The 23,502-nt window shown below is 42.9% G+C and overlaps 1 protein-coding gene across 17 annotated transcripts in view; it reads left to right on the top strand.

The window, feature by feature from the left end:
- Positions 1–23,502, top strand: part of LOC122563699 (adhesion G protein-coupled receptor L3) — a 681,177-nt gene that overhangs the window by 599,018 nt on the left and 58,657 nt on the right. For 10 of the 17 annotated variants that reach the window (XM_087995292.1, XM_087995289.1, XM_087995306.1 and 7 more), the window contains one exon: positions 20,630–20,671. The exons of the other annotated variants lie outside the window; for them this stretch is intronic. In XM_087995292.1, the coding sequence (XP_087851418.1) occupies positions 20,630–20,671 (42 nt within the window). The remainder of the gene's footprint in view (positions 1–20,629; positions 20,672–23,502) is intronic. 17 annotated transcript variants of the gene reach the window in all.

The following is a 23,502-nucleotide window of genomic DNA, read 5'->3' as shown; positions in this document are numbered from 1 at the left end:
ACATGATAACTTGTTAAAAGCTCGGCCCAAAAGAAAGAAAAAAAAATTAAAAATAAATAGGAGTTTCAGAGGTTCTGTTCACTGAGAAGCCAGATTACTGTCAAGTACAATGCATGTGTAAATAAACTTGGTGATAGGATACTGGTCCCTGGAATTTGTTCACTGGAATTGGGAGGATTTTCTTCAATTTAAATATTCAACTAAAATATTTTTGCAAACAGAATTTTCCACAGTCTCTGAAAGGCCACAATTATTGTGTTTTTCTTTAAATCTGATATTGGCACTTTGATGAAGCAATGTTTATTTCCCCGAGGCATGTATCTCATGATTTGCACACACTATCCTCAAACATCTGACGAATCAATATTTCACTAAAGTCTGACCACCCCATCTATATGACATGAGATACGAGTATGGTTGAATACCCTCCACTTGACTGAATGTAGTGCCAACAGCACTCAAAAAGCTCAATACCATCTAGGACAAAGTAGCCTGCTTGATTGACACCCCAATCACCACTTCCAATATTCATTCCCTTCACCACAGACACATGGTAGAGTATGTGTGAGATGCACCTTAGCTACACATGAAGCTTCCTTCAACAGTATTTTTCAAACTTATGGTCGATCACCTAGAAAGGCAGAAGCTCCATAATCTCTAAATTCCCCTCCACACCGTGCACCGACCTAACTTAGAAATGTATCATTTTTCTTTCACTGTCTCTGGGTTAAAATCCAGGAACCTGCTGTTAATAGCCTTGCGGGTGTACCAAAACTACATAGACTGCAGCTGTTAAAGGAGGTGGCTCACCAAATTAGGATTGGCAATAAGCACTCATCTTGCCACCTGGGTGAGGACTTCAGTGTTCGTCACCAAGACTAGCTCATTAGAACTACTTCTGACCAATTGGCTAAGTCCTGGGATTCTAGATTTATAAATCGAAAACCAACTTGACCTTATCCTTGTCAATCTACTTGCCCCAGCCCCTCTGTCCACATAATGGACAGATAATATCTTTGTGATATTAATTGAGGAACCAATATTGGTCAAGACAGTGTGGACAGCCCTGCTCCTTTTCCTCAGAATAGTGCTTTGGGCTCTTTCACATCCACCTGAGAGCATAGTCAGTCATCAGTTTAACAGCATATCCAAAATAAAGCATCTCCACAATTGCAACACACCTTTATTGTCTTGAGAGTCAACTGTTACTTTTCTACTCAAGCTGTGGAGTAGGACTTGAATCCAAAACCTTGTGACTGAGCTACAATTGTAAGCAACCCGATAATGTCTAACACAAAAGGCTGATGTGGAGGAGCCGGTGTTAGACTGGGGTGGACAAAGTTAAAAATCACACAAAACCAGATTATCTCCAGAATGTGATTTAAAAGAAGTTTTGGGATTTACATGTTAATGAACCGAAACCTGCAAACCATTCTGAAAGATGAAAGACTTAACAGCACTCTGGGTTTGTTCAATATATCATTTCAATTGCATGACACTGTAATTTTCTGTGTCTTATGGTCCTGCTCCACAGCTACCTGATGAAGGAGCAGCGCTTTGAAAGCTAGTGTTTCCAACTAAACCTGCTGGACTATAACCTGGTGTTGTGTAATGTTTAACAAAAGGCTGAAATATTCACATCCATCTTGAACCACATATACTGAGAAACTGATCCATATAAGCCTTCTCCTGATGCCTGCAGCGTCACAGGAATCAGTCCTCAGGCAATTCAGTGCATTTCATATCAATAAATGGCTGGCCACAAAGACCATAACCTTCACAACATAACAGCTGCAGTGCTTGTTAAGGCTTGACTTGCCAAACAAGCCTCACCTCAAGCTAAGTTATTTCCGTAAACCTACAACGTTAGTCTTTACCTGACAGATTTTAACAATTCTCCAGCTATCTGTGCAAACAGCAGAACAATCCCAATCTGGTAAAGTACACCATATCAGCCTCCTATTGATAATTAGTGAATAATGGAAGGTGTTATCAACAGCGCTTTAAGTTGCCCTTACTCATCAACAAGATGCTCAACACTGCTCGGTTTGGGTTGTTCCAGGCCTCCTTTACCCCGGATCTTATTCCCTACGTCCAGTCGTGGACAAAGCTGAAATTCAGTGGTGAGATCACAGTAGATTCCTATGAGAAGCAAGGTAACGGTTGACCAAGTGTGACATCAAGGTTGAAGTCAATGAGAATTGAGGGGGATAAGTCATACCTAGCCCAAAAAAAAACAGTTTGAGACCGTTGTGTGCCAAATATTTCAGGGTGTCATTGCTGGAGTCCTTGGTCCAACTATTCTTCAGCTCTTTGCATCTGTTATAACAAATCAATCTTTATTGATTTGTCTACAACAAGTCATCAACTCCAGTGCCACTGTATCGAGTGACTACCAGGAATTTACAAGATTGTCCTTGGTCTTTTGTTATCTTGCAATTAACATGTTCCTTCCCATAAAGAGAAAGGATCCAAAATGAGAAACTGCTTTTGGGTTGTATTAGAGTCATAGAGATGTACAGCATGGAAACAGACCCTTCGGTCCAACTCTCCATGCCAACCAGATATTCTAAATTAATCTTATCCCATTTGCCAGCACTTGGCACATATTCCTCTAAGCCCTTCCTATTCATATATCCTATCCATGTCCCACATGATTTTATAAACCTCTATACGGTCACCCCCTCAACCTCTGACACTCCAGGGACAACAGTCCCATCCTATTCAGCCTTTCCCTTTAACTCAAACCCTGGCAACATTCTTGAAAATCGTTTTTGAACTCTTTCGAGTTTCACAACATCCTTTCAATAGGAGGGAGACCGGAATTGCACGCAGTATTCCAACAGTGGCCTAACCAATGTCCTGTACAGATGCAACATGACATCCCAACTCCTATTTTCAATGCTCTGACAAATAAAGGAAAGCATACCAAACGCCTTCTTCACTATCCTATCTACCTGCGACTCTATTTTCATGGATTGATGAACCTGCACTCCACGGTCTCTTTGTTCAGTAGCACTCCCTAGGACCTTAGCAGTAAGTGTACAACTCGTGCTCTGATTTGCCTTTCCAAAATGCAGCACCTCATATTTAAATAAATTAAACTCCATCTGCTACTATTTAGCCCATTGGCCCATCTGATCAAGATTTTATTGTATTCTGAGGTAGCCTTCTTCACTATACACAACACCTCCAATTTTGGTATCATCTGCAAACTTACTGACTATACCTCCTACGTTCACATCTAAAGCATTTATATAAATGACGAAAAGCAGTGGACCCAGCACCAATCCTTGTGACACACCCCTGGTCACAGGCCTGCAGTCTGAAAGCAACCCTCTACCACCACCCTCTGCCTTCCATCTTCGAGCCAATTTTGTATCAAAATGGCTCATTCTTCCTGTATTCCATGTGATCTAAACTTGCTAACTAGTCTCCCATGAGAAACCTTTTCTGAAGTTCATATAGATCATGTCCACCTCTCTGCCCTCATCAATCCTCTTCGTTACTTCTTCAAAAACATCAATCAAGTTAGTGAGACATGATTTCCCATGCACAAAGCCATGTTGACTATTCCTAATCTATCCTTGCCTTTCCAAATACATGAAAATCCTGACCCACAGGATTCCCTTCAATTACTTGCCCACCATCGACGTCAGGCTCACTGGCCTAGAGTTCCCTGGCTTGTCCTTACTACCTCTTTTACCACCTTTCTTAAATAGTCACCACATTAGCCAACCTCCAGTCTTCTGGCAGCTCACCAGTGACTATCAGTTATCCAAATACCTCAGCAAGGGACCCAGCAATCACTTATCTAGGTTCCCACAGAGTTCTTGGCTACACCTGATCAGGTCCTGGGGATTGATCTACCTTAATACATTTTGTAGACAGCCAGCACCACCTCCTCTGTAATATGGACATTTTCAAGATGTCACCATCTGTTTCCCCAAATTCTGTATCTTTCTTATCTTTCTATACAATAAACACTGATGCAAAATATTTATTTAGTATCTTCCCCCATCTCCTGCAGTTCCACACATTGGCTGACTTACTGATCTTTGAAGGGTCCTATTCTCTCCCAAGCTACTCTTTTCTCCTTACTATATTTATAAAATCCCTTTACCCTATTTACCAAAGCTATCTCATGTCCCCTTTTTGCTGTCCTGATTTCCCTCTAAAGAATACACCTCCTGCTTTTATATTATTCTAAAGATTCCCTCGATCTCTGCTGTCTAAACCTGACATATGTTTCCTTCCTTTTCTTGAACGAAACCTCAATTTCTTTCCTCATCCCGCATTTCCAACACCTACCAGCCTTGCCTTTCACCCTGACTGGAGCATACTGTCTCTGGACTCTCTTTATCTGAATTTTGAATGTTTCTCATTTTCCAGCCGTTCCTTTTCCTGTGAACATTCGCCCACAAACAAGGTTTGAAAGTTCTTGCCTAATACTGTCAACATTGGCATTCCTCCAATTTAGACCTTTAACTTTTAGATCCAGTCTGTTCCTTGCCATCACTATTTTAAAACTAACAGAATTATGGTCACTGGCCCCAAAGAGTTCCCCCACTGACACCTCAGTCACCTGCCCTGCCTTATTTCCCAAGACCGGGTTAAGCTTTGCACCTTTTTCACATACTGAATCAGAAAAATTTCTTAGAGTAAAATGTGCCATAGAATTCCTACATTGTGGAAACAAGTCCATAACGACCCTCCAAAGAGTATCCCACCCAAACCCATTCCCAAACCCAATTACTGTACATTTATCCTTAACACATCCCTGAACACAATGTGCAATTTAGCATGGCTAATTCATCTAACCTACATAACCTTAGATTGTGGGAGGAAACCAGCGCACCCAAAGGAAATCCATGCAGACGTGAGGGGACACACTTGTATGCACACTTGTACACACTGAACAAATTCCTCTCCATCTAAACCCTTAACTCCATGGCAATCCCAGTTTATGTTTGGAAAGTTAAAATCCTCTACCCATAACCAGTTATTCTTACAGATAACTGAGATCTCCTTACAAATTTGTTTCTCAATTTCTCACTGACTATTAGAGGTCTATAGTACAATCCCAATAAGGTGATCATCCCTTTCTTCCTCAGTTGCATCCAAATAACTTGCCTGGATATATTCCCAGAAATATCCTCCCTAAGTACAGCCATCATGTTATCCCTTATCAAAAGCACCACTCCCCCTTCCTCATTTGCCCCCTTTCTATCCTTCCTATAGCATCTGGGAAACTAATCAAATCCCTCACGTTCTGCTGTCATATTTTGAAGATGAGTCCTTTCTGAGCTTTAAAAAGGGAGTGGAAGTTTTTTGGGTGGTACAGTTTCTCTTCCTCCCCTATCCAGAGAGTGGATAGTGAACAAATCACCATTGATCACAGAAGACTCAAAATCATTTAATGTTCTACTGATGGTCATTAGCTGGAGAAGGGACGTTCGATCCCCCACACAGATGGAACTCCCACCTCAGAGAACCTTTGTTCAAACTAATTGGGTAGCAGCTCAGTAGTGCCAGTAACAGCAGGACCGGGATCATGAGCGGATCCCAGATTCTTAAGTCCCAGAGCACAGCAACAGGTGCATGGAGGATCTCACAGCAAGGAGGAGAGGTTAGATCTGGATGAGTGAGGGGTCTTGATAGAGGAGTTGCAAGCCAGAAAGCACGCACAGGCATCAGATTACACTGCAGCCTGATGTTGAAGAAAGCTTCACCCACAGCCCTATTTCATGCTGGAGGCCTGAGCAGGCACCACCTCCGTTCCTACCAATTGTTGTCCAGTTAAGAACCCCCAACTGAGGCAGGGGTGAGGGTGGCACCCTAGGTTTTGACAGGAGGACCACCCAGAGAATTTTCTGGACATTCACACCAGCACACCTACTGGTGGTTGATCATAAAATCCTGCAGAGAATTTCTGCTAATGTAATGGTTGAAGGTGAGTAGAAATAAGCTTTCATGTTTGTCAAAATATATGAATGATGCTGACAATGTGTTGCTGAATTTCAAAACAGTAGGCAAGTCTGTTAAAGATAACGTAATAAGCCGTAGGGAAGGTTTTTGACATAGTGTCTAATCAGAGTTGAATGTTTTTCTCTATTAACATTTCATCTAGCTTCAGGGAACTTTGGGGTTTTGTTTGAAATTTTTATAGGAATTATAATTAACTTGTGAACATTCTTATGAATATAGTGGTGTTTTACTATCAGCATAAAAATCTCAAAGGTCAATCAAATTTTGCAAAATTCCCCAGTCAGTAGGATGACCTAACTGAAATTTGACTTACTGCATTAAGTATTGATATATTATTCCATTCGGTCATCTTTTAATCTTAAATGCCAAAAGATTAAGTAATTAAGTAATCCTTTGGAAAGGACCTTGAATATCTTTCCATGCCTCAACCTTATACTCAAGTAAAACTAAATTAATCTTTGCCTGTACATTAATAGCCAGCTCTTGAAAGTTTATAAGAAGTCAGTGATGCATGTTCTGTACTTTCTATCCCATTGTGTGCTGAATGTGTCTGCAGTTACATGACAAACATATTAAGAAATTGAGTCTCCATCAGCAATGCTTTTTTTTAGTACATACCTTTTGATTGATAACTTCTGTTTAAATCAGAAAGAAATGCATTGTTTCCCATTTGCAACTTCAGTGTCATGTAGTTCCTGGTCATTATATCAGATTACACAGCATGATGAAGTGGAAGTGTCTCTCCCTCTGAGTCAGGAGGTGTGGGCTCAAGTTCCACCTGCTCTAGAAGTGTGCAATAACATCTCTGAGTAAGATGATTAGAAAATGTCTCGAATTTGCAACATAGCAGCAAATCATTCAAGCTTCCCAGTTTATTTTGGTGCTTACCCTGTGTTTGGACAATGATTCCATGTCTCCATTTTATTCATCTACCTGCTTCTCCATTCACAACCCACCTGAGCTATTTTCAAGTGTTGATATGAGCCAAAGTCTTGTCGCACTGGTGCCCCGACAGTGCAGACTCGAAGTGAGTAGGACTTCAACTTAGAGGCAGGACAGTTGCCCGTGAGCAATCAAGTTACAGCCAGCAGATAAGCTATGTCCAGTTGAGTAGCTCAACCAGCTGTATTCAGGAGATGGACAGGAAGTCCATCGTGACCTCATGGGGTCGAGAGTCCAGGTGCCAGATATCAATGACACCCAGATAGACATCAGTTCTCTGAAAGGCAGCACCATTATTGTGACTGTCTGAGAGGAGGGTTTTAAACTGGAACTGCTGCCACCTACTTCCCATCTGCCACATTTGGATCCCAAGAGCTGCTGACATACTTCCTCCCTCCCTCAAACAAGCAGCCAAGCTCTGACCTCCCTGGATAGCTTCCACCTGAGTGCAGTGCAACCCTCGAACCTCCTCTCTTGTGGTCTAACAAAGTTCCTTATTCCAACAGAGCAACTTCTCCTCATTTTGAATTCACCAGGAAGACAACTTATTCTGTTGCATGCCACCTTTACCAAGCGGGAATCTGAAGGCATTCGTTTCTTGTTTGCTGCTAACTTAATTGCAGAAGCTACAGCTTAATCTGCCAATGATGCCTTTTGATGAATATGCATGACATGTTAATGCAATAAAAATAGCTTCTCAGTTGACGCTGTCAGGAACCACATTTGGCCTTTAATCTGCTGCCAACTTAATTCACAACTTGCATCCCACCATTAGAAAGTTGACATTTCACCCCCTGAAGAATTCAGCGCCCCCCTGCCTCCCTTGTTTTTCCCTCACCAGAAATTTAAGTAGATTTCTTCCATGATCTCTGTTTCATTCACTGGATGAAGTGATACATTTCACAGTCTCCAATTCTCCAGCTCTGCCTGTAAGATTTCTGCCATTCAATCATGTGCTTATGTCCTCTTGCTCTAAAATACTCATTCTCTGCCTATATAGGGTGTTGTATGAGCAATCCACACCACTTACCCACTCAGTCTGACGGCACTGTTGCCATCAGTGTGGTCAGTTTGCTGCCCCATTCTCTGATATGGTTTGGTTCTTCAGGACCTGACTAAGCTAAGAGAGTAGGATGATGTTGTTTGCCAATAAGAAGAGGAACTTATCTTAAATCAGATGTAATTTATAGCATGTAAGCAACTAATTGCAAGTTACACTTCACAAACTCAGGCAGTCTCAAGTTTTCACTGTTCTCCCAGAACACATTCACTTTGGACTTGGAGGATTGGTAGTGGTATGGGCAAAGAATTTCTTTAATGTGGGATTTGTTTGCTGCCAACTTAATTGTGAAGCTACAGTTTAATCTGGCAATGGTGCCTTTGATGAATATGCAATGACATGTTTATGCAATAAGAAAATCTCCTGAGTTAACCCTGTGGATTGATAGGTCTCTGGGTTGAAGATTGTTGATTTTGACCCTGTTCCTGACAGAGTGAAGACCCTTTCATTGCGATGTTCCTCACCCCAATCAAGCACAGGTGGATGATTGATCCCTATGGGGACGAGGTGTCTAGCTCAATGTCTGAGAGTAGATTTTCTGTTAAAGTCCCAATTCCATGGCCTGGGATAGAGGGGTATGCCTGGGTTCAATAACTAGGGCCCACGGTTCCAGCACTGCTGTCCTCTGGTCAGGGGTAAGGCTGCTGTACATCGCAGAGCTGGAGGCCCTGACCAGGAGCTGCACATGGGCTGTGATTCCTGTTCCTGTCTCTACCCATATTCCCACCTGTTACCCTTGGCTCAAATGTATCGATTGTCTCACGTAGTGACATCTCTTCTAGGGTGCGCATGTTAGGACGATTTCTTCCTACATATGGCTTGGTAGTCCCCAGTGGATGTAAATGTGGAGTCAATTTGTTTGCTAAGATAGGGAGCTGAGTCTTCCGCTTTCTGCCCATGAGCAACTCAGACAGTAATTTGTGTTGGTAATTTAGCCTTGCTGTACAGAATTCAGCATTTTTCTTCAAAACTACTTGACAATCCAGACCCATGCTTGGCTGCCCATTCAGTTTTGGATATGCCGGAAAACGTGCCATTTTCAAATCCAGAACCGGCTGCAAACTATGGTCTGTAATGACTAGAAGAGAAATACGATGCATTGTAACCATTTCCCTGATGATTACATCTGTAGAGGTAGTGTGGAATTTCTTCACCCATATCACTCGTGAATTAGTCATTGGCAACAGTTTAGAAATGGATAGGTCTGAGCCAATCTTTTTCCACAGACTGGTGGGGGAAATGAAAGATACCAATGGCTGTCATTACTCTGGCCTATGCATAACACAAGCTTCACAGTCAGTTTTGAGATTTTATGACCTCTTTAAGGATCCCAGGCCACTGATCAAGCTCAGGCTCTGCACCTGGCAATCTCTAGCATCCCATTTATATCCTTATCCAAAGCAATGCTGGAAAAAACAGCCTTACAATAAAGAATATTCTATTCTATCCTATTACTATTGATCATAAACCAGTAAGTAGTCCATGATAATGAAATGCAGTTAGTGCTCAAAGTATGTTCTCATGACTGTGCTATTGCCCTTCTGATCTGGCCACGCAATACCAACAACTCGTTACATATTCCAAACATCTTTTCTGCTTGAGTCATATTTGTTAGAGGCAATCTTGGCTCACTGAACATTATCTCTAGTTACCAACATGAAACAAGTTTTGTATCTGACTTAGCTAATCTCAGTGGATTCCGTGTTCTTTTTGGGTCCAACATGATAAGCCCATGATGTGTAGGTACAGAATTGGCCATTTGACCCATTGAATCTGCTCCCCCTTTCGATCATGGATGATATGTTTCTCAACGCAATTGATTAGATTAGATTAGATTAGATTAGATCAGCTTCCCTATAGTATGGAAACATGCCCTTTCTCCTGCCTTATATTCACAACCTTTGATCCCCTTACTAATCAATAACTTACCTATCTCAGTCTCAAATACTTGGCTTGGCCTCCACAGCCCTCTGTGGCACAGGTTAACCAGCCTCTAGCTGAAGAACTGCCAATTTTTATACCTGCACCACAGAAAGTATCCAATCCGGATGCATCATCACAACTTGGTATGGCAAGCTCTGCGCAACACTGCAAGAAATTGCAGTGAGTTCGAAACAGAGCCCAGTCCATCACAAAAATCAGTCTTTTTTCCATTGACTAGGTCTATACTTCCTGCTGTCTCAGGAGAGCAACAAGCATTACCAAAGACCTCTCCCACCTTGGTTATACTCTCTTCCACCCCCTTCCATTGAGTAGAACATACAAAAGTTTGAAAACATGTACCAACAGATTGAAGAGCAGCTTCCTCCCTACTATTATCAGATGTATGAACGAACCTCTCCTATATTAACATTGATCTTTCTCTGCACTTTCTCTGTAGCCGGAATACTATATTCTGCATTCTGTTCTGTTAGCCTGATGTACATATGTAAGGTATGATTTATCTGGTTGGTATGCAAAACAATGCTTTTCACTGTATCTTGGTATTGTACCAATAATAATTCCAAATCAAATCAAAGACGTTCTTCCTCTTCTCAGTTCTAAAGAGTCATCCCTTCACTCTGAGGCTGTGCCCTTGGGTCCTAGTCTCTCCTACTAGTGGAAACATCATCTCCATGTCCACTCTGTCCAGGCCTCTCAGTATTCTTTAAGTTTCAGTCAGATCCCCCCCGCGTCCTCCTATTCTTCTAACCTGCAAGTACAGACCCAGAATCCTCAACCATTCCTCATATGACGAGGCCTTCATGCCTGTGATCACTCTTGTAAACTTACTCTGGACCTCTCCACCACCAGCACATACTTTCTTTGATATGGGGATCAAAACTGTACACAACATTCCAAACCAGAACCTTATACAGTCTCAGCAATGCCTTTCTGCTTTTGTAGCCCTCTTGAAATGAATGCTAACATTGCATTTACTTTCCTAACTGCCAAATAAACCCAAATGTTAACTTTAAAGAATTCTGAAATAGGGCTTCCAAATCTTTTCGTGCTTCAGATTTCTAAAGCTTTTCCCCATTTAGAAAATGCCTCTATTTTTCCAACCAAAGTGCATAACCTCACATTTTCCCACATTGTACTTTATCTGTCACATCTTTACTCACTCTCCGAAACTGTTCAAGTCCTACTGCAGCCTTCCCATCTCCTCAACACTGCCTGTTCCTCCACCTGGCACTGTGTCATCTGCGTACATAGCATCAATTCACTCCATTCATTTTGTCCAGATTTCATTAATGTGTAACATGAATTGTTATGGCCTCAACCACAGACCCTTGTGGAACTCAATTTATGACGAGATCTATGAACCTGAACCCCCCATGTTTCTTTAGAAATCTACCGTATTTAACCTCATACCATCTAGAAAGTAGCCCGATCTATGCTGTTTTGGTCCAAATCTGTTCACTCGTCAGCTGACATCAGACTCAGGACTACACTACAGACCATCACCCAATCTGTAACGGCCTTGGAGTGACTAACCGTCCAGGTCCAGAAAGTTACTAACTCTGCTGTGCTACAAGTGTCCCACCCAAGTCTAAAATATTTACTACAGATTCTATCTTGCCACGTAGGTTTTTTTTCTGTAGGGTTCTTGCGTACTCAGCTCTTCCAGCTGCTGACTCTCAGCATGAGGAGGCTTCTTAGAGCTGTGTCAGCTAACAGACGTTGTATATGCAATCCTCATTTCTCATGAAAAAAGTAGTCTACAGTATTGCCTTCCATGTCACCATCCATTGGAGGGAAAGAAGGGTCTACAGCAGGCACTTGGTCTGATATAGTCGAGGAAAACTAGTAGGCAATCTCATGAGAAGACACATTTGTCTTAAAGAAGATGATATATTGTTTGCCTATCAGCAAGTTATCTGGATGGTAGGTCTACTCGTACAAATTAGAGCTGAAAATGTGTTGCTGGAAAAGCGCAGCAGGTCAGGCAGCATCCAAGGAACAGGAGAATCGACGTTTCGGGCATAAGCCCTTCTTCAGGAATGAGGAAAGTAAGATTAGATTAGATTACTTACAGTGTGGAAACAGGCCCTTCGGCCCAACAAGTCCACACCGACCCGCCGAAGCGCAACCCACCCATTCCCCTACATTTACCCCTTTTACCTAACATTACGGGCAATTTAGCATGGCCAATTCACCTAACCTGCACATCTTTGGACTGTGGGAGGAAACCGGAGCACCCGGAGGAAACCCACGCAGACACGGGGAGAATGTGCAAACTCCACACAGTCAGTCGCCTGAGTCAGGAATTGAACCCAGGTCTCTGGCGCTGTGAGGCAGCAGTGCTAACCACTGTGCCACTGTGCCGCCCCACAGTGTGCTCAACAGGCTAAGATAAAAGGTAGGGAGGAGGGACTTGGGGGAGGGGCATTGGAAATGTGATAGGTGGAAGGAGGTTAAGGTGAGGGTGATAGGCTGGAGTGGGGTGGGGGCGGAGAGGTCAGGAAGAAGATTGCAGGTTAGGAAGGCGGTGCTGAGTTCGAGGGATTTGACTGAGACAAGGTGGGGGGAGAGGAAATTAGGAAACTGGAGAAATCTGAGTTCATCCCTTGTGGTTGGAGGGTTCCTAGGCGGAAGATGAGGCGCTCTTCCTCCAACCGTCGTGTTGCTATGGTCTGGCGATGGAGGAGTCCAAGGACCTGCATGTCCTTGGTGGAGTGGGAGGGGGAGTTGAAGTTTTGAGCCACGGGGTGGTTGGGTTGGTTGGTCCGGGTGTCCCAGAGGTGTTCTCTGAACCGTTCCGCAAGTAGGTGGCCTGTCTCCCCAATATAGAGAAGGCCACATCGGGTGCAGCGGATGCAATAGATGATGTGTGTGGAGGTGCAGGTGAATTTGTGGCGGATATGGAAGTATCCCTTGGGGCATTGGAGGGAAGTAAGGGGGGAGGTGTGGGAGCAAGTTTTGCATTTCTTGCGGTTGCAGGGGAAGGTGCGGGAGTGGAGGTTGGGTTGGTGGGGGGTGTGGACCTGACGAGGGAGTCACGGAGGGAGTGGTCTTTTCGGAACGCTGATAGGGGAGAGGAGGGAAATATATCCCTGGTGGTGGGGTCCGTTTGGAGGTGGCGGAAATGACGGCAGATGATCCGCTGTACATGGAGGTTGGTGGGGTGGTAGGTGAGGACCAGTGGGGTTCTGTCCTGGTGGCGGTTGGAGGGACGGGGCTCAAGGGTGGAGGAGCGGGAAGTGGAAGAGATGCGGTGGAGGGCATCGTCGACCACGTCTGGGGGGAAATTGCGGTCCTTGAAGAAGGAGGCCATCTGGGTTGTACGGATTTGGAACTGGTCCTCCTGGGAGCAGATGCAGCGGAGACGAAGGAATTGGGAATATGGGATGGCATTTTTACAGGGCGCAGGGTGGGAGGAGGTGTAGTCTAGGTAGATGTGGGAGTCGGTCGGTTTATAGTAAATGTCCGTGTTGATTCGGTTGCCCGAGATAGAAATGGAAAGGTCTAGGAAGGGGAGGGAGGAGTCTGAGACGGTCCAGGTGAATTTGAGGTCGGGGTGGAAGGTGTTGGTAAAGTGGATGAACTGGTCAACCTCCTCGTGGGAGCACGAGGCAGCGCCGATACAGTCATCGATGTAGCGAAGGAAAAGGTGAGGAATGGTGCCAGTGTAGCTGCAGAAGATGGACTGTTCCACATATCCTACGAAGAGGCAGGCATAGCTGGGGCACATGCGGGTGCCCATGGCTCCTCCTTTGGTTTGGAGGAAGTGGGAGGATTGGAAAGCGAAGTTGTTCAGGGTGAGGACTAGTTCAGTCAGTCGAAGGAGGGTGTCAGAGGAACCCTTCCACTGACACCCTCTTTCGACTGACTGAACCCTTCCACTGACACCCTCCTTCGACTGACTGAACCCTTCCACTGACACCCTCCTTCGACTGACTGAACCCTTCCACTGACACCCTCCTTCGACTGACTGAACCCTTCCACTGACACCCTTCTTCGACTGACTGAACCCTTCCACTGACACCCTCCTTCGACTGATTGAACCCTTCCACTGACCGAAACGTCGATTCTCCTGTTCCTTGGATGCTGTCTGACCTGCTGCGCTTTTCCAGCAACATATTTTCAGCTCTGATCTCCAGCATCTGCAGTCCACACTTTCTCCTACTCGTACAAATTACTAAGCTGTCCTCATATGATGTATCTATCTGATATCTTCATAGTGAGTAATGTTTAAGGCAGCCTTCAATACTAACCCACTCTCACCCTGCACCCTTATTCAACATTTAGCATGACCAACTACAGAGCCAAGGAGAACTGGTCAGGCAGCACCTGAGGACCAGGAGAGTTGATGTTTCAAGCATAAGCTCTTCAGCAGGAATGCTTTACCAGCACCACACTTTTTGATTTCTATTCGGAGAGTTTTGGGCTAGTAAGCACTAAGTTACTGTTGTCCAAGCTTCAGAGAGCCGTTATAATTAATACACAAAAGGAGCGTCCATATCATCAGTTAAGCGTGGGTTTAAATTCCAGAGTTGGAAAATCTGCGATTAATCCTCACTGCCTGTACCCAGTACACTTAAAGCAGTGTACAATACAAAGTGCTCTCAAACTTTTCAACTGCTTGACAAAGACCTTAGAAAAGAACAAAGAAGGTGCTGGGTGAAGAGGTGTCTGTGAATACGTGTGGGTGCTCTCTGTATTCTTGTGTTTCATTCAAGATGTCAATACCATCTAAATTTTGGAGCAAATTCCACTCAGGTATGCAGCAAGTTTTACTTTAGCTTGCTTTTAACAAAACTGGTGGATCAGGCAAGTTTCTTGATCTATAATTTGGAACATTTGATCAGCATTTGGCATTGTGAGAGTATGATTTTCCCCAAAGTATCTTTGGAAGAATAGTCATCAGGAAACATGGTGACTTGGCTTTGTATTAAAATATGATGTTTGAAATGTTTTCATTTCGATGTTCAGGACCCATCTAAGAAAAGTAACAAATGTGTACAATTAAATTTCTGATATTTTGGAAATGGCAACAAAAGAAGAGGAAAGCAGAGTTGAATTCTTTTGCAAAAGGAAAATCAGTTCTGATGTAGGTCACTGAGCTAATACATTAACTCTGTTTCTCTCTCCACAAATGCTGCCAGACTTGCTGAGTTTTAAGCATTTTTTTTAATCTTTAAATGATTTTCCTCTGTTTGTTTCTCAGCCTGTAATGTTGCATCAAATAAAGGTTGGGAAGAAGTTTTTGTTTTATTTCTTTGGTTAGCCCATACTGAATCCCTTTTGAAATAATAATTCTTCATTGTGAATCTGAATGGCCAACATTAATAGTTATCATCTTTCAAGTCCCAGTTCATTTCCTTTTGGAATTTATTTGGATGTCCAATGGAAATCTAGACCTTTCAAATTTGAATGGAATGTGATATAAGGAGTCATTCAACTCTGTTCCACCAATTTAAATATCTGGAGGAAGGTTTTTTTTTAACCAGTGTGCTGCAAAGCTTCAGACTTCAGCTCGTATGTAAAAGGTTAAAGGGAAACAATTTGTCTGTGTCCCAGTGATGAATTCTCTGAACCTTCAGGGAAACAATGGGTGGAGTTTCGTGCTCAGCTGTGTTCTCCTCACTTCATTGCATCCATAATCCCCCACCCCCTACATACATATTAGGAGTACATTAGCTCACCCCACTTTGTGGGGGGCACGGTGGCACAGTGGTTAGCACTGCTGCCTCACAGCTCCAGAGACCCGGGTTCAATTCCCGCCTCAGGCGACCCTCTGTGGAGTTTGCACGTTCTCCCTGTGTCTGCGTGGGTTTCCTCCGGGTGCTCCGGTTTCCTCCCACAGTCCAAAAATGTGCAGGTTAGGTGAATTGGCCAAGTTAAATTGCCCGTAGTGTTAGGTGAGGGGGTAAATGTAGGGGAATAGGTCTGGTTGGGTTGCGCTTCGGCGGGTCTGTGTGGACTTGTTGGGCCGAAGGGCCTGTTTCCACACTGTAAGTAATCTAATCTAATCACTTTGGCACCCTTATCCCACAGCCATTTAATGGGTCATCGGGGCCATTCAGTAACTTGATGTGAGACATTTGTAACAATCCAAGAGCTGCTAGCCAGTAAAAGTTAGGCTAGTGTTTGGAGTGTTGGCCAATGCTTGGACTGTGTCCAGAGCTCAAAAGTGACTGTCACCAAAACTAGATACAGAGGTACAAAGGCAGAGAGGTATCACTGAAGGCATATACGGCAGACATTGTTGAAGAGGATAGAGATGTTGCTGTAAACAGGCCAAGGTTGAGGTGAATGCTGCAGAGGTAGGGAAATAGAGGGCAAATGGGAGGTTAGTGAAGAGCAAACTTATTATCTGATAGGCACAGGATGCCTGTAAAGAATGTACTTACCTGGCACCTTGCTCACCACCAGCCTGACCAGTGAGCACCACAGGAATTGCAGCAGTGGCAGGAAGCAGCCCTTGAGTGACTGTTAAATGGCTGATGAGTGAGCAGGCCATCTGATGCCTGTCCCCACTATGTATGAAATTGCACTGGGGGCAAATGGGCACAGGGAAAGATTCCACAGTTTATGCTTCCCTGGCCACTTGCCATCCAGTCTCTCAAGGAAGCATATGCCCACCTTCAAGAGTGCAATGAGAAGGGGAGTAATACTCAGAAAACTGAAGCACTTATCATTGTGCATGCCTGCATCTATGTGTGGAGATGACTTGTATTTTCAACTGCAGAATGCTTCTTGTTCATCACAGCTTACTGAGGCTCTCCAAACAATTATTTAGCCTTGTATGGTGATCTGTGAAGTTTTGATCAAGTATGTATGTGATCCTGAAAGATGTCATCATTGCATCTCTTTACTTGTTCTGGTCTTATTGATAGGCATATAGATTTGATTAAATGTTGTTTCTTCTGGGAGTTAATATTTATCAAGACAATGCTGTAACCAGACTGTAACCTATTGAGTATGTATGCCAGGGCACAGGGTTGAAAATGAATATTTGATTGCTAATTGTTCTTGGTGCACAATCATTTGAGAGAAGGAAAAAGCAGTCTGCTTTAATAGAATTGAACATAACTGTTAAAAAGTTGCACTTGGATGCCTTAAGAATTCAGCATTTTTACAAAAAATGTTGCTAATTGAAAATTGGAGCCCACTCTTCATATGAACATGACATTGAAAAGTTTCTGGGCCAATTGCCGTTTTCATCCTTTGTTTTATTTGTTGCACTTTCAGAACTGTGTTCATTTTCAAGCAAATAAATTATTTATTAGGACAAATTTAACACCCATAGCCTTTTAACGCTTATCGATCTACTGCAATCAGTCTGTTTTTTTTGCTCAGTGAAAGCTTTCATCAAGTGTGAGATTAACATAGATATGGGAAGATCTGAAAATTTACAAAGATATGAAAGGTATCCATTGTGAAAAAAACAAGCTTTTCATTCAAAATTATTATAGGTGCCTTGCCAATGTGTTTGTTTGGAAACAGTATTTTTTGACTCGGACCTAAGTTTGAGCACTTCTAATGCTTCATTATCCGGTAGTTTTCTCCCGCTATCCATGCTTCTTTGGAAAAAGAGTTCCATTAGTCTGAAGTGGTACAATGCAGTTGGTGAAACAGATACTTGTCTTTTAGGGGTTTGAATTTTACTCAGAATGGTAGTTTCCGAGGCTGTTTACTTTTATTCAAAATGTTGAAAGGGTTAGTTATGTGGTAGTCAAATTGAATATTTGCTGTATCATATTGCAGCTGTAACTGACTGAAACATGTGTCGTGTTTTCCCATTTTCATTTGGAGTTTTATTGAGTGAGGTTCATGCTTCCATGTCTCAATAACTTTGCTGATGCAGTCTCCAGCTCTTCACTTTGTTAATGGTGCAGCTGGGCTCTTTGATGCCCTTATTAGGGAATCATGCAGCCACAGAGGTGGTAGTGTTTGCCACAGCCAGGACCTTCCAGCATATGGCATCATATTTAAAACCTGCAAGCCAGAAAATACCCCTCACCCTGTGGTCCTTTATCAGTACGGCTGGAGGACAGGGTGGTGGAGAAAATGGCCAACTGCTTTATTGTGAACTCTATACCACCAGGTCAAATCAGCCTGGCCTCAAACAACAGTCCAGGTCAGTGCTACTTCCTGGCTGAAGCGGGATGCCGATTAGGTCAGGAAGAAATTCATTGGATCTGTGCCGTGCGATGTTATATCCACCATCTTTTTGCTGCCTCATACCACTCATCCTAGTTTTGCCAGTGTACACATGATCCACCAAGGAAAACCACATGTCTCTACATTGCATGCATCGTGGCTACTCAAAAGTTGTCATCTCCTCATCCTCCTAAACTGCTAATCCTCCCAGGTACCTGTGCTTCCTACTCACTAACTTGGGACTCCTCACCACCTCTGAAGATTATGCATTGCCACTAACTGCTCTTCCATTATGTTCAGTCCTTTCCTTTTATCATTGCAGGAGAAACTGGCCCATCATCTAGACTTGCGTCCCTATGCCACCCTGACTGACCTACCGGTAATTTGTGAATAAGTTATACTCAACTACTGGCATGGTGGTTCAGTGATTAACACTGCTGCCTCACAGCGCCAGGGACCCGGGTTCGAATCCAGCCTCAGGCGACTGTCTTCACATTCTCTGTGTGTCTGCATGAGTTTTATCCGGTTGCTCCGGTTTCCTCCCACAATCCCAGATGTGCAGGTTAGGTGAATTGGTCATGCTAAATTGCCCATAGTGTTAGGTGCGCTAGTCAGGGGTAAATATAGGGTAGGGAAATGGGTCTGGGTAGGTTAATCTTTGGAGGGTCAGCGTGACTTGTTGGGCCAAAATAGCCAGTTTCCATACCGTAGGGAATCAAATCTAATCTAATCTTACTTGCAATGCAAGCCACAGGTTCTTGGGACCCTGTGACTGACCATTGAAAACACGTTACACTAAAAAACAATTTAACCCACACAAATGCCAGCAACTTGTAATTCACTGCTGAAGTCAGTGAGAGTGTCACTAAGAAACCAGTGTGAAGTATATGAAGGCTGGCAGTCCCCAACTAAGAGCACAGCAATTGAGTGCTAAGAAAGCAGTCTACAGGCCATGACGTGTATCCTATGTAGAAACTTGACATGAAGTGTCTCTGCAGTCAGGTGCCGTACAAGTGTCCCTGTGCTCCAAGTACTGGAGTCTTGGAGTCATAGAGATGTACAGCACAGAAACAGACCCTTTGTTCCAACTCGTCCATGCCAACCAGATATCCCAACCCAATCTAGTCCCACCTGCCACCACCCAGCTCATATCAATACAAACCCTTCCTATTCATATACCCATCCAGATGCCTTTTAAATGTGGAAATTGTACTAGCCTTTACGACTTTCTCTGGCAGCTCATTCGATACACGGATCACCCTCTGCGTGAAGAAGTTGCCCCTTAGGTCTCTTTTATATCTTTCCCCTCTCACCCTAAACCTATGCCCTCTAGTTCTGGACTCCCCAGGGAAAAGACCTTGCCTATTTACCGTATCCATGCCCTCATGGTTTTGAAAAACTCTATAAGGTCACCCTTCAGCGTCCGATGCTCCAGTGAAAACAGCCCTATCCTATTCGACCTTTCCCTATAGCTCAAATCCTCCAACTCTGGCAACATCCTTGTAAATCTTTTCTGAACCCTTTCAAGTTTCACAACATCTTTCTGATAGGAAGGAGACCAGAATTGCATGCAATATTCCAAAAGTGACCTAACCAATGTCCTGTACCGAAGGGCTGAGGTGAATTTTCACTGATTTGCGGGAAAGGAGAGGATAGTGAGAAGTGACAAATTTCTCGAAACCGAGATCTGATCTTATTCATTTTTCCATGTTACACAACTTCCTTGTCATACTCATGCCATACCATGGAGGGCAAAAATTAACAGCTGATATTAACAGCTGCTATAGATCTAATGTAATTTCCTTTGTCGTCCGACACATCATGATGGGAATGAAGTTTTGTCCCTTTCACTCAATGCTGAAATGGAGAATTACCAATAGACTGTAGAGAGGGAGAACATGCACAGTAATTCTATTTTTTTTTACTTGTATTGTGGCACTATGCCATGCTATTATGCACATCTCTGCCACCTGTAATCCTGGATAGCAAATACAGGTATCCTTGCTTAATGTGGATGCTTTTTAATGCTGTCAATCTTACTAAAATTTCTGCATTTCCTTGGGTAAGCCTCAGTACATTATCTTGAAACATACGTTTAAATGTTAATCTGTGCAGAGTGGTACAAAACGTTTTGAGTGAGCTGTGACATTTTCATACATTATGAATTATAACTTCTCCAACTTCTCACAAGAGTGTCATTTCAGCAAAAAAGATCGGTTCCATAGAATTCATTATCTCTTTTTTGAAACTTATCTTTTTTTTTTCCATATATTTATATATAGTTGTCTCGAACTGATAGATGTAGTTTTGATCTGAGCCATCTTTAACCCAGCAAAATGAAGCACTTCACAAAAGTAATGGGCTTTGAAAAGTGTTGAAAGAAAAAGTTAGTCAGTGTTTCTCCAAGGTGACCTTTCCTTTTTTTTTCTCCAATGCTCAATATTTTTGCTCTATTTTAATTTCACACTGTTCATTAATGTGTATCAATTCATTGGGAATCAATGTGAACAATTCTGTTCTATTTGTGTTTTTTCTCTTTGCTTGTTTCAGCTATCGATTTTACGATGGCTCCGTTAATGTGGAATGGCAAGGGTAAGAGCTGGTATCTTCTTGAAGAGGGTTGAAATGACAGTCATCAGTATTTAAATAATTCCATTGATTTGTGATTACCAATTATATTGGTTCTCCATGAGCTTGCAGGGAACCTATTTAAAGAGATTGATGATAGCTCTAGCACTATTAACAAAAGCCTTAAGCATCTGCTCAGCAAGTCACCTTGCAGTCTCCTAGCCAACTCTGAATCAAATTATTGAGTCATTGCAATGCAAAAGCAGACCAGTTGGCCCATACTGTCTGTCTGTGAGCAATCCAGTCAATCCCATTTCCCTACTCCGTCCATGTCATTTATTTTCATCAGGAACCGATCCAATTTCGTTTGAAATCATTGATTGCCAGCTGCACTTTTCTCATGTATACACATTGAGTTGCAGGTTATTGTCACTCACTGCCCAAAGAAAAACTTTTAAGACCCACTCTTTGTATCACTTGTCCATAGTCCTTAGTTCTTTGTCTCTGATAAGTCACCTAATCAGACAATCTTCTTTCCAACCTTGTGATTTTGTGGTGAAATTCCTTTAACCCTGGAACTGATCTGGTAGGTCTCCTCTGCATCACCTTAAAGAACCTCAATAGGCTTCCTAAAGTGTGGCACCCAGAGATTATGGCCCAACCAGAACTTTACAAGAGTTGAGCATATCTTGTGTGTATTTGCAGTCAATGCTATGATTTATCCCATGCGAATTCACAGGTGTTTTGCTAACAATCTTCATAATATGTTCTGCCATCTTGAAGGATCACTTCACATGAGCCCCCCCAGTCTCCATATTTTTTTAGATTCCCTACCGTATGGAAACAGGCCATTTCGCCCAACAAGTCCACACTAACCTTCCAAAGAGTAACCCCCTGATCCATTCCCCTACTGTGTATGTACCCCTGACTAATGCACCTAAAACTATGGGTAATTTAGCACGGTCAACTCACCTGACCTGCACATCTTTGGATTGTGGGAGGAAACCGGAGCACTCGGAGGAAACCCACGCAGGCGTGGGGAGAATGTGCAAACTCCATACAGACAATCGCTCGAGGCAGGAATCGAACCCAAATCCCTGCCGCTGTGAGGCAGCAGTGCTAACCACTGAGCCACCATGCCGCCTGGTGTGCACATTCTTTCAAACTCTGCTATTAAGTATACTGTGTCTTTCCCTATACCTCCTGCCATCATGCATCAGCTGTATGAAGTTCCATCTTCCACTTATCGATACTTTGTCTATCTCCTTCTGCCCATCACTCTATGCCCTGTTACAATTAATTACTGCCATCCTCACTGTTTGCCCCTCCACAGTTTGATGGTATTCACATTCCTGAGATTCAAGTATTTTTAATAAATAATGCAGTGTTCCTCGCATTGACTTTTTGGTGAACACCACTGACTTCCACCTTCCAGTCTGAAAAACAACCATTTTCTGTCATTTCAGCAAGCTTTGTATCCATATTGATATACAGCTTCCTACTGAGCCCCAATCTTGTTAACCAACTGTACAGTATTTTGTCAAACACTCTTTAAATGTAATATGGGCAGTGTCTATTGCATTCCCTTCATCAACATTCTCTGCTATTACTGGGTAATAAATCAGTTAGTGAAGCCACATCTGCCCCTTAGAAATCCATGCTGCATCTCCTTAACTAACTTAACTTTCCCAACTGATGACTTGTTCTTACCCTGATTATTATTTCCAAAAGCTTACCCACCATTGATGTTAAACTAACTGACGTGTACTCTTCTGGAATTTCCTTGCATCTTCTCTTGAACCACAGTACCAGGGTATCACTTTTTATCTCACTTCAGTCCTCTGGCACTTGCTCCGTAACTGCTCTTCCTCCCACCTTCCCCACCCCTCCCCATCACCACCGCAAGGACACCCCCTCCATTCCCCACTGCACAGTCTCAAGACACTATATAAAACCAGTTCATATCTGGTTACACTCACAAAAATTTGATATTAAAATTCTTTATGAAATGGCTTACCACTCAAGGTATTCCCAAATGTGGAATTGAGCAGCTACTGTCAATCCTCCTGTCAAACCAGCAATTATCAGGCACACCAGCCTGAAAATCCTTGGCAGAATCACCACTTGCATGTCCTGAGTGTGCTGGCATTGTTGACTTGTCTTCAATGGAAAAAAAAATTCCTTCCTTCATATGAAGCTTTAAATTCTATAATGAATTGATCAATAAGTCTGGAACATTTCAAGATGTTTTCTGATGAGGAATGCATCATTACGCAGTGCCAGGGAAAGCTGAGGATTTGCAATATTGACGTGAACCTGACTAATACGAGTGTAATAGACTGAGCGTGTTTCTTCACTATTGAACGCTTTATTAATCTATGTACCTTTATCTACACACTGTGCCATGGTAGTGCTTTAGCTTCTACTAGCTGATTGGCTGAATGACATTGAAATTTAGAGATAAACAGGAATACATATTATGTCCAACTATTATCCCATAAAAGTATTGAAAAATGACAATTCTTCCAAGTCACCAAACAAAGAAGGGGTTTAATCTTTCTTCCTTGTAACAGTAATTGATATGTTCAAAATAATTGGTGCATAAACGATGTCATTCCAACCCTAGTTCAGAGTTTAGAGTTAATGCGCTGTTCATTTTGTCAATTTAGCAGAGCTTCTTTTGTTCTGATGCAAATGTTCTTTCTTCCTCACAGCTAGAGTACACAACTGCTGGTGCTGTTTGATCCTTACTCCTTTTCACCCCTTTCAAGTAGTTGAAAGGCATTACTACTCAGCATCAACTGATGTCCCTTTTCTTAAACTTCTTGAAGTTTTAACTCTGAAGAACCAATCTA

Source organism: Chiloscyllium plagiosum, unplaced genomic scaffold, assembly GCF_037043375.1.
Source record: "Chiloscyllium plagiosum isolate Xiang-an unplaced genomic scaffold, Cpla_swu_hap1 HiC_scaffold_2, whole genome shotgun sequence".
Lineage (NCBI taxonomy): Eukaryota > Metazoa > Chordata > Chondrichthyes > Orectolobiformes > Hemiscylliidae > Chiloscyllium > Chiloscyllium plagiosum.
Note: the sequence above shows the minus strand (reverse complement) of the source record. Positions and strands in the feature narration are given on the sequence as shown.